We start from the raw sequence: 18,476 nt of genomic DNA, 5'->3' as shown, positions 1-18,476 counted from the left end.
ATGCTATAAGCTGGGGCATCAGAAATATCCTGAAGGGCCAATTGGTACAGGCAAGGCACAGCAATCAGAACAGGATGATTTAGGGTACACAACTCCAATACTGCTGAATATGCACAGCAAGTGTTGAAGTAGAGATCTTGGGATCTCTAGTCATGCTCTGCTAAAGCACATTCTCTCTCAGAAAAAAAAAGAACATACCAAACTGGTGGAAAATATTTAACCAAAACCCAATGCCAAATTGTATATATATATATATATATATACATATATATACACACAGACATATATAAACTTACTATTTGATTTTAGTAACTGGGGTTCTTTCAGCTAATTCCATATAAAGGTCTTCACTATATATTTTTGTTTAATTTCACAGAAGAACAGTTAGTCTAGCTGCTTTAAAATAAGTGGAGTTAGGAATTAGAAGTATTTCCTTAAAGGCACTATCTATCAGTACTCCACTTCTGTAGGACTTGCCCTACACCTTTCAGCTTAATATCAGAACTGTACTCTGTTCTCTCAAATACACCATTGCAAACCTGTAAAAGTTAATCTACATTAGAGACTTCTATTAGCTCCTTTGAGTTGGCCAGGAACTGCTCATTTCACATTTTATAATTATCCCAGGAACTAGGAATGGCTGAAAGGAAACAAAATCCCCCTAAAAAGCATCAGCACTGTTTAGAAAGGTAAGCTGCACGACACCACCTGTCAACACAAAGCAGAAGGCACACTTCCAACAAACAGTAAGCAGGAGCCTGTCCATGCCCTGTGGCCATGTAGCTCAACGTGAGTGCAGCTGATCCAGTATTCACAGCCAGGATGAATATATGACATTCCAGCAGGGCTCTGGAAAAGCCTTGGGCACCTCTGTAACAATCTACAGTGGGATCACTCTTCAGATAAAGTACTAGAAAGGTACATAACTCCGTGGTAATTACTAACTGAAAAAGAGTGGAAAAGAAAGCAGCTATTATTTCCAAGACTTGTCTATTCACAGATCTACCACAGCTTTGACAGTGAAGCATCTCCTGTATTTAACAGCCAAAACAAGCCGACAATCACCTATCTGTTGGAGATCGACAGAATTCCCAAGGACACTGGCACACAGGGCACCAGCTGGGAGCAGGCTCTGACCTCACAGCCCCATCACTATTGGCCTGCACAGCAATCTGGCATCTCAGTGTGCATCCTCTCTCCAATGGCACTGCTCCTGCCAGAGGTCCCACATCACACATCAGCCTGAAGCTTCGCCTGGTTATTTTAACTTTGAAGTCGGCAAAACCAACAGCCATTCCACTGCTCTGGTGAAGCACGTTTTCAAGCCGTGAAAACGAATGTGATCTGATAAGTTAATCTTTGAAGCTTCAGTACAACAAAAACTTCACATAGGAAACTCAAAAAGTTAGTTGGAGCAGCCAGCTCTTTAAGACTCTTAATTTTTAATGGTGAAGATGAGTGAAACAGATCATTTTTATGAGGAGATGCTGAGTATCTGTTGCTCAACGCACTGAGGGCACACGGGCCTGCAGAGGGATCCCGGCATTGTGCAGTTCAGCGCCTACCACTAAGGCAAGTGACCGAATTTAGCACTGCCTGGCTCTCTGTATGCTCATTTACACCTTATGGACTACCTTCCAAAAAGAAATTCACTAAGGCAAGTGACCGAATTTAGCACTGCCTGGCTCTCTGTATGTTCATTTACACCTTACGGACTACCTGCAAAAAACAAATTCACTAGCAAACCCAAAAGGCATCAGTTCATCTCCCACTCTGCACAGGTGTACCTAAGCAGTAAGAACGTAAGGAAATTGGGGTTTTTTTTGACCTAGGAAACAAAGATAAATTGTTCAATAAACTCTCACATTATGCCTATTCGTGTGCTATCAAGTGCAAAGCATACACAACCAATGTGGTTACAGAAAAGTCTCCAAAGCTCAGCTCCCTGTCTGCCAAAACTCGTCTTTCCGCTACGGGACGTGATGATACCGCAGATACCACGGGAGGCTGAGCAGACCGCGTGTGCCCTGCGCTCCTTTCCCAATTTCCAGGCGGGACATTTGTGCCTCCGCCGCAGAGCCGCTCTTGCTTCCGTGGGCTCGTCCTTCCCCGCGCTCACCTGCGGGCAGGGCCCCGCACGGGGGGATGCGCTGAGGGACGCCCCGACCCCTCCTCACCCCAGCGCCGGCCGAGGCTCCCCCGCCCCTCCGCGCCCGCGGCGCACTCACAATCTCGGTCACCATGAGGAGCCCGGGCACGGTGCGCAGGAACTCCCTGTCGTAAGCGAGGGTGCTGGAGCTGGCCGACAGGTTGGCGGTGAAGGAGCTGCTGGTGGTGGTGACCGTGTGCGAGCGCGGGCGCGGCGGCTGCTCCTGAGGCGGCACGGGCGGCTCCATGGCCGGCGCGGCTGTCGCCGGACGGGCGGCGCGGAGGCACCGCCGCTCGCCGCTTTGTGTGGCCCCGGCGCCGCGGGCAGCCCCCGCCTGGGCCAGGGGGACGAGGAGGAGGGTGCTCGGCGCCCGGGGCCGGCCGGGGAGGCGGGTCCGGAGCGGGGCCGCCCTCCCCGGAGACCGCCCAGCCCTCCCGCCGCTGCCCCCGGGGCGGGACAGCGATGCCGGTGCGATGGGGATTGAGGGACAAAGCGCGTCCCTTCTCAAAACCATCTCCTCAAAACCATCTCTGACCTCGCAGACTTTTGTACACTTGGGATCCCGTCTGCTTCCAGTGCGACCGAGGAGCCAGGCTGAGCCACTGCTGTGTGTGCCACAGCCCCTTGGAGGGGCCAGCCTCATGCCCCGGCCGTCATCGTGACAGCTCCGGGCTGTCACTCCTAGCTCCAAAGGCCCCAAAGGCTGGCAGGAGCCGTGCTGTGTCGCAGGTGGCTGTCACCCCTGGCTGGTGCCACAGGTGGCTGTCACCCCTGGCTCCAAAGGCCCCAAAGGCTCCACAGGCCCCAAAGGCTGGCAGGGCCGTGCTGTGCTGCAGGGGGCTGTCACCCCTGGCTGGTGGCACAGGTGGCTGTCCCCGCTGGCTGGTGCCGCAGGTGGCTGTCCCCGCTGGCTGCCATCGCCTGCGAGAGGAGAGGAACAGCCGCAAAGTGCCGCGGGCGGGGAACAGGAGTCTAGGAGCTAACACAGCCCTCCCAGAGCTGTAAATGGGGGTTTGCTGGGGTCCGCCAAATAACCAAGAGACTGAACAGCACAAAAGACTTTTAAAAGCTATAAAATCACTGCAAATGTAAAGTATGAAGTCATTATTGACCCATGGCAGTGCTGAGCTGTCCCTTAACCTGTATTTTTCAGTACTCCAGTCTGAAGTGTCATTAAAAAAACCAAATCCGAACACTTCTGGATCTTTTAAAAGCTTCTAAAGAGATCTTCCATTCCACAAAAACCATGGGGTTTCAACAATAAGCAAGCAGGTTATAGTTATTTTCAACGTTCAGGAACTCTAATTAGCGAAGGATTTTGTGTCCATTCAGTAAAAATGAAGTGTTTTCCACATGTCTGGAGGCTATTGTCCTTGAATTGTTTACTGCTGCTCTCCCACTGGATAACAAAGGCTGGATTTTGTGGTATTACCTTTCAGCAAGGGACTGAAGCAGCTGGGGAGGGAGGAGGAGAAGTATGGGCGAGTTTCTCCCAGAAATACAGGAAACATGAATTACCCAGAGGAACTGTTCTTGTGCGTTATTGTGCCTCCACTCACAGTGTGTGTCTGTCACAGTACAGGCTCCATGGGCTCCTTGGAACGTGTATCTTGGCTCAGGCTCTGTGGAGCCTTCGTGCCCTCTACACTCTGACTAGGAAGAGAAGTATTCTCTGATTAGGTCAAGATATGCAATTTGGTGAAGCCTTTCAATGTAAATGTTTTAGATGCTGGTGACTTTTTAATTTAAGATGGCAGAAGAAATGTGGCAGAGTTTTGCAAACATGAACTGCAGGTCATCATAGCACGATGCCTGTCACTTGACACGATAAGATATACAGATAGCATCTTTCTTCTTTTGTTTTTCTTTTTTTTTTTTAAGGAAAAAAAGAGACCATTAATACACACTCAAACCACTGAACACAACTCCTTAATCTTGAAACAAGGAATTTTATAGTTTTTGGCAAAACGTTTTTTTTTGGTGACATTAACAGGATTATGGGCTTTTTTGTGTTGCTATTTTATCTCTTTCTTTTATATAAGAGTTGATATTTAAAGGAACAGAACACACCTGTGCACTGGTCTGTCTGGAGGCCTGCTTCAACTGGCTTGCAAGTAAAAAATGCTTTATCTGATTGTTCAGCACTGCCAAGGTTCCTTTCAATGCCAGAGCTGCTTTGCCATACCCCTGTTGCTGATTGTGAGGATCCATTGTAACTGCATCGATTTTCCTCTCTGAGAGATTCCTGTTTTTCAGTTTTCCATCTAGAAGATCAGTAAGCAAAAGGGAGGAAATGTGGGGCTAAAATTCATGCTGCTATCAAAATTAACACTAATTTCAGAGTTGTTTGAGTCATTCACATAACTTTCCCTTTGAGAGCTGGTTTATTTTACACCGGATGTATATTCTCACCATGTTTCCAGGATGTGATGAACTGGTCTCAGTGTTCATGCATAATTCTACAACTCATTATTTATACCCTAAACTCTTGAGGGTCAGCGTTGGTTTTCTTTCAGCCATCAGAATCAGAGCAGTAAATTTCATTGCTTTTTGGTCTGCACATCTGTTGTTTGAGCATCCCACCTCCTGTAGGGGAGAAAAAAAAGTAAAATAAAAACACAGATAGGGAACCAATTGTTTTCTGCTTCAGCTCTATTAATATACTGTACACTTTCAATGTCTGTTGTAGAGGTCTAGTATCATGATTAATTCAACAAGAACTGGAGGGCTACACTTGTGGGCAATTTCTCTGAACACTGGCTGCCACTCTGACTTCCTGGTTATTTTTCTCCAGCAAACATATTCAAAGAATGAGTTTCATTAAAAAATGAGTAAACACTCCAGAAGCTTTTCTGTATCTGATATTCCTGGAAGCAAATTTCATTCTTTAACTTGACAACATAATACTTGACATTTTGAATGTTAATTGTGAGCCTCTAATTTTTTTGTTTTGCATCCTTGCACTGAGGGCTAGAACTGGAAAGCCTTCAGGGACCAGCTAAGCCTAGCTCGATTTTTTTACATGTAGATAGCATCAGAAACAGAATAATTGAATGCTGCTGCTTGAACAATCAACCTTTTATTACAGAACTACCAAGAGAGAATAAGGTGGCCCATTTTCTTTATTTTAAATTAACCTTTCAAAGGTTAGGATCGGCAAGGCTTTTAAACACCAGTCAAGACTGTAACCTCTTATTTGTCAACTGCTATAAGGAAGTGAACTCTGATCAGGAAAAAAATATGCAATTTGGTGAATGCAAATGTTTTAGTAAAAGCAGAATAGTGGATAAAGGTATTATCAGGTTTCTCAGTAAAGGGATTATTCCTGAATGTCTCATTATCTAATTAACAGAGTCTTCCATTTAAGCTGGTTTTGTTCTCAGATCCTGAGGTATCAACATTTTTAACACTACTGATCGAGCTCTCTAGAACTACTTTCTTAGCAACAATCTGGCCAGCTGGAAGTGCTAATTAAAGTAGACTCACAGGCCCAAGGAGTGGAGCTGACTGGAATTTCCTGAACTGTTTTTCTGGTTTTGAAATAGAGCTTCCCTTCCCCCTTCCTAAATCCTAGAATTTTCAAATGTCAAAATCATTCTGACTATTTTTTAGGTAAGTAAAACATGTTAACATATAAAAGATGAGTGAGATTTTTCAGTGGTTATCAGCAGGTTTCAGCCCAAACAAAAAATGTACTGTATTTAAACCACCTAAGTGAGCTAAGAAAGCTAAGGAAACTTAATCTGAAGAGAGCAAGAAAGGAACTGTACTTTCCATGAAGCCCAGGTTTCGCACAAGGAATGGGGATTTATGTCACATGTACTCTCACCCTTGACATCCTACTGTGCAAATAATCTGAGGATGAGATATTTTTAGTTTGCATTAAATCAAGAAATGATTGGAAATTTCCTGATGGCTTTTTAGAATTAGCAAAGTGTAGGCTTTGAGCTACAAAAGTATTCAAGTAAATAATTTATAACATATTTTACCCTTCAGCAGCTTACAACCGTATGGAAAAGCTGATTTATACTAACCCAAACCAGAAATACCTGATTTGTACTTTGGTAGTAACATGTGCCATAGGCACATGATCAATCAGGGCAAATGTCTCTGTGTAGGAATCCATATTTCACAAAGAAAAGATGGTTTTCATGACTGAGATACCTGGATTTTCCAATGCTGCTGCAACAGAGAGGGAATAGGTGAGATGCCCGTATTTTCAAAACGGCCATTATTTGGTGAATCCATAGAGAATCCTTGTTGGTACATAGGGTTACTGAACACAAGGCTTGTTTTGTTTTGCAGCTTGGGTGCCTAAAATTAAAGAACATAAAATCAATACCAATATAAGCAATAATCAAAGTAATGACAGTGCATGAGATTTTATCAGTAGGTGTTTGTTACTACCCCAATGCTGGAAAAGGCAGGACTTAGCTGTATACGTTCTGTACTCCTCTTATCACAAATACTGCTTTCTTTACATGAAGTTTACTTGAATTATATGCACAAAGTCCTGCCTGTAGACACACAGTCATTTTACCTGCCAGAAAGCTGTCTTACAACATATTTTGCCATACAGATAATTAACTCTGTGCTGGGAACAGTAACATACTGACTTTAGATTTTATTTTTCAGTTTTGAAACCCATGACACTAAGTAAACTGTGTGGTGATAGAGACTGTGCTAAGAAAAGAAAGCACAGAGTACATAAGCCTTGTATTTTCTTTGCATTAGGCTTTCACCAGCTGTTTTATCTGCTCTGGGAATCTAAAGATCTCTCTCAGCCCTGCAACACAACTATGTTACAGATATTGTACTGAGGAAAAATTGCTTACTTCTTTCAGAGCTGGCTTGTACTTAGAACACACTGTCCCTAAACACTGAATATATGTGCTTAACTTGAGGGCAGAGAGCACATCTACTGAAATTAAAAAGAGTTTGTACTGAGTAGTGGGAAGTCTACATACAAATCTCAGAACAGGAGTTGTGGTTTTCATCTTTAGGGGTCTCAGCTCTGTAATGCACCTGCTAGAGATGTTTGCATTTCATTTCCCAGGCTGCTTCCCAGCTGCTCTCAGCTGTCCTGCTCTCCAGCAAGCCTGCAAGCACAGCTCCAAGCACAGCTGCTGGCTGTGCCTTCTCACTCCTGCAAATCAGAGGCCACCCCAACACTCAGGAGTGTCTGGTGTCGTGTTGTGTGAGGAAGGAGCTGATTCTGCCCCTGAGCACGTCCAGGCAGGCTGTCCCTGAGGCACACTCATAAATACTTTCATTAGGGTCAGCAGTCCAGACCTTAAAATATTATTATGTCCAGCCACAGACCTTTAAATATTATTATGGAGCAAACACATACTAGTGATTACATCATTGAGAATATAAACACTTCCACTGAAGACATGTGCATTTTCTACCTGCTAAGGGTGGTGCTTGCCTAAGTGTTTATGTAAATCACAGCAGGTAATGTTTATACAGCACCCAATCCCAGTGCAAAACAGCTGGAGGAAAATACCACCTTCAACAATTGTCAATGCCATATTTGTTTTTGGATAATTAATGAAAGACTATAATTCTACCGTGGTTTCATCACAGCACCATCCAAGTTTAAGGAGAGAGTTCACAGCCAACTCAGTTTGCTTGAAGGCTTAAATAAAATATTAAACAGTCAGCTATGTTGCTTTGCTTTGGTTAATACAACACCACGACAGAGGCCTGAGACTTAAAGCATCCCTCATGTCAAATTATGAGGAGGCCACTTGAGCTTGCTCTGTGTGTATATACACTGAGAGAAGACATGGATGGCTGGTAAAAACCTAACCAAATACTATGGCTAAAAGCTGAAACTAGACAAATTCAGACTGAAAAGAAATTGGTTTTGTTGTTGGGGCTTTTTTATTGTATTTTTTTTTTCACATAGCATGATTAGCTATTTGAAGGATTTATTAAATAAAACATTAAACTCTCCATCATTTTATATCTATAATTCCAAGCTATAGGTTTATTTGAAATGTACCCTTTATCAGACTTACATTGACAAATTTGGTGGTCTTTATTATACAAAACATGACAAGAGATGACCCAAATGATTTGAGAAACCACAGAAATTAATTCCAATTATTTCCATAAAGTATCAGTCTTGTTAACACTCTAGTAACCCAGCTGTACAGTACACATGCAGTACCAATGCCTGACACATCTCCTGCAGTGGCAGCAGAATAAAGGATCTCATGAATCTTGCTCTGTCTGGACAATGAAAACTGGTGATGAAACTGCTGTACACGGAGAATCAATTTTATGCAGATGGACTGCAAGGTTTAAGAATGGAAAAATTCTCATCCAGAGAAAGTTAAAAAGCCAGTGGGCTGACTGCAGGACCTGCAGAGAAAGGAGCCAGCTGACTGGGGAGAGCTGCCAGAGTGTACATGCTCTGTCATAGGGGGCTGAAGGGCAGGAGAAGAGAACTGAGCCTGGCAGGCACTGACCTAAATCTCGGGGAACACAACAGTGGAAGAAAGCATAGGAGTGCAGGCAGATGTTTTACTGCTCCTCATCCTGGTTGGCACAGCCTTTCTGTTAGTATGGAGTACAGACATTTGACATTTATCCAGGAGAGGAAAATGTTAACAGAGGACACAGTACACCACGTAGTGGCCTGAAATCTGCAAGCAGCTGAGCAATGTAGCATTGGTATTTTCAAATCAGCACTTTATCTCTGCATTTAGACAAGTGCCAAAAGACTTCTGAGCAACAAAAACCAAAATGACCCTGATGTTTGTATTTACAGAGCAGTCTTAGCCCTGAAACAAAACAAAAGCAAATAAACAATTTTCCCTAGTACAAAACACAGTCAAGTTCAATTCAAAGCAGGGCACAGAGGTGCAGGCACCAGTGTTTTAGGATATACAGGATACTGCTCATGACTGTAAATCATTGGACGCTTTCAGAGCATTAGTGTTACAGATATGCAAAGAACCAGCATGCAAAGCTCCTCATACCTGGTAGGGCGTGTGTCAGTGCACCAAAAAACCCCTGCAGTGATGCAAGGCACTTAATGAATCCTCCAGTTCTAGCTTCCAAAAACATCCTTTGCAAGACAAGTGGGAGTTTGAAGAAACAGGGGAGAGAAAAATGTTTCTGTTATGACTGCATGTATTTATGGGGAACAGAGTGAGTGTGTTTTCTGCTGCTGGCCTAATAAAACCTTCTGGGATTTTTAAGTGAATCAGAAAGACAAATTTAGTTAAATTTCTCAATTCATTTAGTTTTCTACGAAAATTGCAGGCTTTGGGCTGTGTGAGAACAGTGCATGGTGTGAGACTATAGGACTCAGGGGGTGGATGATGGGCTGCCTTTTGGAGGGATTGGGATTTCCTCAGAACAAAGGCTTATTCCATTTATGCCATGTCTTGAGAAAGCTTATCCTGTCAAGTCATTTATCACCCTGTTAACTAGCTACTGAGCCTGGATAATGCTTCTTCCCTAGATCAGCCAGGGAAAAGAGAATTTTAGAAGAAAGGAAAGTTTTCATTTGGGGATTTTAGGAGATTGGGAGAAGAGCTGATAGGAGTTAGGATATCTAAGCTCTTTGAACGATGAGAAAAACATACCAGGAAGGATTTTTCTAACAGCTCATAGTGCAGCTAAAATAGTCTTTTTGCTGAGGGCATCCCTGGTATTTAAACTATGTGAACTGGCACAGCCCTGTGCTTTGCAGTACTAGATTTGGAGTAAGTAGAGGATGCTCTGTGATGGATGTGGCTCTAATTACAGATATCGAGGTGAATGAAATCCATTTGCAAATGTCTGGCTTAATGCTAACTATGAGACAATTATGATGTGGGATTTTTAATTATACAGATGTCCCCATACATCCCTACAATGAAAAAGCTTATTTTCCTATAAACTTTGAGGTTGGCTCACCTTAATGATCAAACAAAGTACAGACCCCATTGGTTGTGCTGGCTGCAGTGGGGATATTTGTAAGAGCAATCTATTCCACATAGATTTTTTTACAGAGAGCATATCCTCAGTTTTCCATGTACTTGGCATTTACAAGAATTTGATGTCTTCTGGTAATCTTCCTCTGTTCACCTGGAATTGACTGATCAGTTGACACTATGAAGATGAGGCTGTGACAGCTTCATCTCCTCAGAATATCAGAAATCTGATTTTTTAGAAAAATATATATACACACACAGAGGCATACAAAAGCATGTTTCATAGATCCAGACAATTATTTAAAAAAACAATAGTGGTCACTAAATATATCAAATCTGTGATGTTACAAAAGCAGTATGATTCTCTGAATATACCAATCAAGTAATTACTCACTTGCCATCCTCACAAGGATTCAATCAGGGGCCCAGGAAACAAGCTGCATCAGTGTGTGCAAATGAAGGTCATGCATCAAACTGCTGGCCTTTCTTTTTAAGTGATGCTATGATTGCTGTTTCAGTGAAGGAATAATCAAGGAGGTCATCATTTCATGATTCATTGTTCCAGCAGGCAGTGCAACAAAAAATATTGAAGTTAGCAATGATGTATTTAAACCAGGTATTACTTTGATGAAATCTCATTTGCTCCAAGGGAAGTTAAGATTTGATATTAGAAAATATTTCTTCACTGAAAGAGTGGTCAGGCATTGGAACAAGCTGTCCAGGGAAATGGTGGAATCACCATCCTTGGAAATGTTCCAAAAAACATGTGGCTATGGCACTTGGGGGCACAGTTTCATCGTGAAGATGGCAATGCTGGGTTAACAGGTGGACTCAATGATCTTAGAGGTCTTGTCAAAACTAAATCATCTATGATTTCTTGTATGCAAATATCCTTCTTGTGCTAGAATACTTCTTTTATGGGCTGTCTGAAATTACTAGTGAAGGTTTTCTTCATGTAATTCACAAGTAAGGGAAATATGAGTGAGTGGATTACATCAGTTCATCAGTGCTGAAATGTAGGATGTAACAAATTATCTTCATCAACAGCAATGAACAACACTGGGGTACCTCAATGGGTATTTCAAGGTATCTATCTAACCAGCAGCTGATTTATAGGTGACATCCTCCAGCCTGCAAAAATACTCCAATACATAAAGCAAACCAGTGTAAGGCAACCAGTGATAAGAAAAACATACACATAGAAAAGGGAAAAAAATGAAGACACCTGTACTACAAGGACAAGTATTCCACAGTGTTTGTATAAGGGCACAGAAAGGGAGCCATGAAAGGGGGCCCTCTGTAGGAGAAGGGAATGGAGGGTTTGCAGATCCTCAGTCTCCCTCATTTGCAGATCCTCCCTTCCTACAGTTCAAGTCAACCTCTGAATCTGGGGAAATGAAGAAGAAGCAGGACTTGAAGTACTACACCCCTCCACACTTGCTCTCTGTGGATCCCTGTCTTGAAAAAGAAGCCATTATTTCCCAGTTCTTCATTGATATGATTGAAAATAAATTTTTAAGATGAGTGACAAAGAGAGGCATAGAATCTCCACCATCACTACACAGAGAAACTACCTCTACCCTGTGTGTTGGTGGTAGTGAATTCCCTGACTTAAATAGTTCCAAAAAAAGCTACCAGTTCATTATAATCAGTCAAAAATATTGGATTAAAGCAGATGCAGGAAGTGTTGTTCATTCAAAGGCAGCACAGAAAATAAAAAAATTGCCAACCCAAATCACCAGCAACCCCAAACACTCTGAATCTGTATTAAATTGAAGATCAGCTATTTCTTGAGATTTGCCTACTGGATTTCAAGATATTTTACTAATCATCTCAAAATAGATAATTCCTTTGAAAGCAAAATAATCTTTCCAAAGCTCTGTCTAGCTACACAGATACTCGGAAATAGGTATGCCCAAGAAAACTGCATTGAACAGAGATAAATCATATGATAAGACTAATACTACAAGCCTGAAAGCAGACTTGAAAATTAAATATTTTTCCTATTCAAGTGCTGTCTGTGCATGAATTTCCTTCTTAAAAATATGAATTTAACACACATAAGCAGGTAGACAGCAAGCAGTCCCAGGGAATGATGTCACTGGTTCCTTAAGGTATGTCCAGCAAGGTCAGCAATCCAAGGAACTGCCTTCTATCAGTCCAGTTGAAATGCTTTTATCCTGACTCAAGCAGGTTGCCTTGAATAGTTTAGATTCCCTAACTAGTTATATTCACCATATAACCCCTGTAACAATAAACCACATTCTCATTTTTAGTGATGCATTCAAGGACTCGTGTGAAGCCTGGCTACCTGGTGCAGAATTCCCAGTCATTATAACACAATGAGTTTTAAATCAGTCTAGTTTAACTCAGTAATTAACACAAGGTACCTTGAGCTGAGTTTCTCAAGTGTTCCCATTGTGTTTCCTAAAACCTGCCTGTCCATTAGACTCCAGGCCTAATTACTGTCCCAACATTACAAGAACAGAGATGTTCAAACCTCCCAGTATTTGCTCACTGCTCCTTGGATGCTCTCCTGATCCAGCGCACATGCTGACATGACAGGTTCCAGCTAAACATGGTCATTTCACACTAATGCCTCTTCAAATGTCATGTAACCACATCCACTACTCTTCACTTTAGGTTTGATTACTGTAGCAATTAAAAAGAAAAAAAAAGCCCAAACCAATGATGCTGGCTTTGTGCTAGGGAAGAGAGCTTGGGTACAACATGCAAGTTCTCAGATGGAAGCAACCAGGAAGATTTATAGCCCACCTATATTAGATAAATAAAATCACATCTGGAGTCAGGAGTGTCCCTGGAGTGCTCTTGCTCAATTATTTTCATTTAACCTCAGCCTCTGGTGACAACAGGGCAGAGCTGCTGTCAGCATTATGCTTATTTGGTTTTAAGATTACAGAAGAACGTTAATAGCCAGGGTTATGGCTACCTTGCCATTATCTAGGGCTCCTGCTCCTAGCTCTAAATCTGCAATTGCAAGAGAGAAGGAAGATAATTCCCTCAGAAACTCAGGAAGAGCATCTTGAGGAGCTTTGCTTTGAGGGCTTATCTCTAACTACTTAGTCAGACCTAATCCTGCTTAGCTTAGCTCTGAGAAAAATCGCAAACTGATGAGGAGGTAACCAACACTTCTGATTACTTCTCACTTGTTAAATACAGTAAATGCAGCCCTGAGGAAGTTGCAGCTTTTTCTCTTGCCAGCTTTTCTCATGACCATCAATCACATTTTCATGAACTCTCATGATCCCACAGCAAAGAGAGTGAAGTGCCTATTTCCTCTGTATAAGTTGTCTATAACACATGAACAGCATATTTTTCTCATCTTAGTTTTCTTGCTTGTAGAAACAATACATGGAATGGAAAGTGAACTTCAACGGCAATGGTTTTATCTCTATGCATTTTGATAACACCAAGAGTGCTTGTGAAATCTCTCTTCTACTTCAGCAACTGTTAAGTCCTCTGAGGAGACATTTTCCAGGTTTTGGTTTTGAAAGGAATGCTGCTGCACTAAGCTGTTACCATGAAGCCATGCCTGGTACAGACTGACAGGCCAAAAGGGGCTTCAATCAACTCTCAACAGTTTTGTCTTCACTCTTTCTGTATTGCAGGGCATGTTCTTGTATTACCATTTCTTGCACTGGTTAAAACTGACTAAGGCTCATTCCTAATGTTCCAACAAATGCAATACTTTGCATTCTGTCCCCTCTCTTCTCCACACTTAGTACATACAAGTTAACACTTAAAGCAATTTACCTGTAGGGTTTGCAGTGCAATCCCATTCCACTCTAATCTGATTGCTTTCAGAAAGCTAATTGTGCCTGCTAGCAAACACCTCTGCTGCTCTAGCCTTGCCCAGCCTTGTCAAGGCAACCACATTGCATTTTGGAAGAAAAGCCACACCTGGAAATTGTCATACCTGGAAACTGTACATTCCTCTGTCAAATGGTTTCAAGGAGCTGAATTACCAGTTTTTTAATGCATCTGTGAATAATGTATAGTCATTCATAATGGAGATAACATTTCTGAGGGGGAAAAATTATGTGAGTATAGTAACTAGGTAGACTACACCTAAGTGTAGGATACTCTGGCTCCAGAGCAGGAATATATTAGAATCCACATAAGCAGCTTTTGTCACAAAGCTTAAGCAGTGATGGGTTAAAGATCATTGCTAGCTACCAAGATCTTGGTGTGATCACCTACTCTAGAGACGTAAACAGACTGAGCAACTGCACCAGGAAACACCACTAAGAAACAACTTCAGCTTCTGCTATTTTAAAACAGTCAATATATGAATAAATATGGGAGTGACATAAGGATTAAACCCAAGAGTATGAAAGCTTGTAAGACCTTATTCCACTTAACCTCCCTGCTGGGCATCAAACATAAGACAAGGCTAAATGCACATGGCAGCATGCTGATCCTTTTTTTCCATGCTGGCTAAAGCTCTGGGAGTAATGAAAGGTATTCCTTATCTGTACTAGCCTACAGCCTGAAAAAATGCAGATAAAGAAAACAGGAGGGTAAGACTAAACAAAGACAAGGGGAGAGTGGCATGACCAAGCGCTGCTGCAATCACCACCTGGCTTGAAGCTTGAAGAGATTGATGTTGATGACACCTACTTTAAATTTTATAAAAGCCCAGAAACAACAAAATACCCAAAGCATCTCTGTCACATTCCATTGCAAATCTGCACGGTAAGTGGGAATTAGAAAAAAATATAAATTTGGTTTAAAAATACCACTCAAAATAGTTCTATAAAACCTGGGCTTTAATCCAAAGCACAAGCACAGCCAAGGCTGGCTCTGCTCAGCAATCACAGTATAGAGCAGCTTGCTTTGTGCTCACTTTGCTTTCAAGTATTTTGAGCTTCCTAAAGCATGGATCACAATACATGTAGGTTTATTTCCTGATGAAACAATAAAGGAAGTGGGTACCATAAAAAAAACCCAGCATGTTTAAAAGAAAAAAAGCCTCACAGTCCTGAGAAGCTGTGATGCTAGTGCTTGTGTTTGACTTTGCATTTCAAATGCTAGTATTTAAAATGATGTAGATCAGGAACCCAGCCAGTGCTTGCTAACAGATTTGGCTTGCTTTCCAGCTCTCTCCAGCCTTTAAATAGCAAAAGAGCAAACTGAAAATCCCCAAGACTGTACTTTCTGAGCCTACCACATGCCTGTGCTCAGTAATCATCAAACTGAAAGATACTCACCAGGTCCTGAAAAACACAAATCATACAGAAAAAATCTATCACGCTGAGACCTGAAGTATGGTCCTATGACAAGAATTCAGTTTATAATAAACCTGGATTTGGAGAAAGAAAGGGCAAACTAGTTCAATTAATGTCACTATTACTTTCACCTCAATGTGAAATATGCACTATTCTCTACAAACATGGCATTTCAGAGCTTCAGGGACTGGCAGCATGGATGTGATACTGCTCCCCTGAAACAGTAGCAATGTTTTCAATTACCCCAACCTGACTTATTGCCATCACAAGCACCGAGGACAGGCTGAAAGAAATCTATGCACTAGCTTCACAGCCAGACAGCTTTAAATGGATAGACAGACATTAGCTAGTGCAAAGGCAGCTGAACATTAATCCTCTTGGTAGCCTTGCTAAAATCCTGTGCAAAATTCCCAGCACCTTACACAGCTTATTTGTGCACACAAACATTCAAAAGCAAGGTAAGTAGGGGTTTACCTGTGTAGATGAGCATGTGTGAGCATGTACACACATCCACCTTCTGATACGAAGAACTCTTCTTAAGGGTCACTACAAAAGGAGCACACACAGGTGCAGCTACACAGAGATGAGAAGGAAGCTGGAACAAGCACGAAGAAAAGCTGTAGGGTGAAGGACACTACATCACTCTCATCCAGGTGAGAAAAGGAAACATACACTGTAGCAACAAACAGCAACACTAAGATCAGAGGGCAACGTGGATTAGACTGAGCAGGCTCTGGCAGCTACATCCACCTAACCGATCAGGACTGCTCACACAGGTCAGAGCGGTACTTTATTTATCATTCACTAGAGAAAAGGAGACTTAGGGGCGACCTCATCGCTCTCTACAACTTCCTGAAGGGTGGCTGTGGTGAGCTGGGGGTCGGCCTCTTTCTCCGGGCGACAACAGATAGAACAAGAGGACACAGTCTCAAGCTGTGTCAAGCGAGATGTAAGTTAGAATTAAGAAGGAAATATTTCACAGAAAGAGTGGTCAGATACTGAAATCATTTACCCAGTGAGGTGGTGGAGTCATCATCCCTTGAAGAGTTCAAAAAAAGACTGGATGTGGCACTTGCTGCCATGATCTAGTTGAATATTAGAACATCGGCTGGACTTGATGATCTTACAGGTCTCTTCCAGCCTTGAACTTATGTGATTCCTCCAGCATAACTTTCAGGAAGAGCATACTTTTAAAATAGTAATTCACACAGAAAATCAGAAATTCACACAGTAATTTACAGAAATAACCAACAAATGGTTCCCAATGCCCCTACAATTACCCTTCACTAAACCTAAAACAGATACTGTAAGTAACAGATAAATATAATAGGTAAATTCAGTTTAGACATGGGGAACTCTTGACAGAGGTACCATTATGCTGGGTGCCACCCTATTGTACTCTTCTTAAAATCAAGTTCTGCAATTGTTTTCAGTAAGAGCAGGATTAGACTGACAGATCAAAAGTCCTTACCCAAAGCAGGGATCTAAAATCAAGTTAGAACAGACGGAGAGAGAACCATATTTCATTTAACCTGAATGCCAAACACTCTCCTTTGCACATGTTGGGATTGAAGGCAGATGCTCTTCTCATCCATTATTCAAAATAGAAATGTTACCTTTTAGTGCTCAGATTTCTATCAGCTCATGGCAAATCACAGGAGAAAAATCCATGCAGCCAGGAGACAGGCAGAAACTAAACAGTTTTATACTTTCTAATAATATGACGTGCCATGTGTTCCAGGACATTTTATTTCAACTTTATCAAATTTCACTGCTGTAAAATCTATGTAATTCATTCATATGACTCCAGGCTTACAATGAAGTCCAGCTTGGGAGCATTATGAAGCACAGACTGGCTTCTTGTCTGCTGTGCTTCTTGTACAGACTGGCTGTTATTTGCAGTCCGACAACGAGAGACACCCAGCCTGTTTGCACTGATTTAGTGAGAAAGCACCCCCTTAAGAAGATACATAAAACAAGGGTGTCCATCCTAATTCTCTTGTGATGGCTTTTTACTTTGCTGTTGACTCAGGCTAATTAGAATTTAAGCCCTTTTGGATGGTATATTTGAGACACTTACATATTTATTCTATTGATTGATTTAATGTACTCTTAAAATAAATATAACTTTGAGGTAAAAGTACCACAAGAAATGACCTAATGGCTAAAATTCTGTCTTAAAATTAGGAATAAAATACAACCAGGTACAGATTTGCTGGGCAACCATCTTTGCTCCTCTCAGTATTCCTACGTGTAAATGATGGATTCAGACATTGCTCTCATTTTATTAACTGCTCTGAGGCTTTCAGTAGACAATGCATTATTCTGGTCAGCAAGAAAACCATACTTGTTTTACAGTATGATGTCCCACACTAAGTAGCAGCCCTTTCTCTGGATAAACACTTGCGACACCTCCCACCCCTTTGGCTGAAGTACAAACTGACAAACCTGAGCACAATGCGCTCTTGTTACTTCCCAAAGTCTTTCAACTTCAACACCCAAGAGAAACAAACATTGTTGGGTACACAGTTCAGGAACCCCAGTGATACTGGAGGACCTCACTGACCATGCTGTCCAGCAATTCAGGTAGTGGCTGATGTCCTGTACTTGGGAGGGTCTCCGATGACAGGCAAGGCAGTGCCTTGGGTGGAGGTTATAACATGTTGGGCATTTTGTACCAAGCTCCTTCCCTCAATTCCAGTGGTCTACAACACATGCATCTGGTGCTGAACTACAACCATCTCCTAAATACAAAGAACACACTGTAAGACAGGTGCAGTCATAGAGGAGCCTCGGGAAATTCAGAAATGGTCAGAACAGTCATTCCAGAACAGGTGGAATCAGCCACTTACCGACCAGTGCCCTCCAGTGGCTCCCAGAGCAACTGAAGGAACTGAAGACAAGAACCTGTTTTCAGAGGTCAAAGACAGTACAACTGAATCACTAATGGAAAAAAAGAAAATCCTGACAATCTGGATACCAAATAGCTCTTTTTAAAATTTATGTTCTTGCATGGCAACTTCCCATCTGCTGTCATTACATACCACAACCAGAAAAACCTACATTCCATCAAGTGAATAAAATATTAATTGCAAGCCTTGTAAAATGAGACAAACAGAACAGAAACCAAAGTGATTCCCAAGA

The 18,476-nt window shown here is 42.0% G+C and overlaps 1 protein-coding gene across 2 annotated transcripts in view; it reads right to left on the bottom strand.

Annotated features, from left to right (window-relative positions):
* CMTM8 (CKLF like MARVEL transmembrane domain containing 8) overlaps positions 1-2,406 on the bottom strand; it is a 36,949-nt gene extending 34,543 nt beyond the window's left edge. For both annotated transcript variants that reach the window (XM_058814372.1, XM_058814383.1), the window contains exon 1: positions 2,229-2,406. In XM_058814372.1, coding sequence (XP_058670355.1) covers positions 2,229-2,396 — 168 coding nt within the window. In that variant the 5' untranslated portion in view covers positions 2,397-2,406. The remainder of the gene's footprint in view (positions 1-2,228) is intronic.
* Positions 2,407-18,476: the final 16,070 nt, after the last annotated feature.

This window comes from Ammospiza caudacuta, chromosome 1 (assembly GCF_027887145.1).
Source record: "Ammospiza caudacuta isolate bAmmCau1 chromosome 1, bAmmCau1.pri, whole genome shotgun sequence".
NCBI lineage: Eukaryota > Metazoa > Chordata > Aves > Passeriformes > Passerellidae > Ammospiza > Ammospiza caudacuta.
Note: the sequence above shows the minus strand (reverse complement) of the source record. Positions and strands in the feature narration are given on the sequence as shown.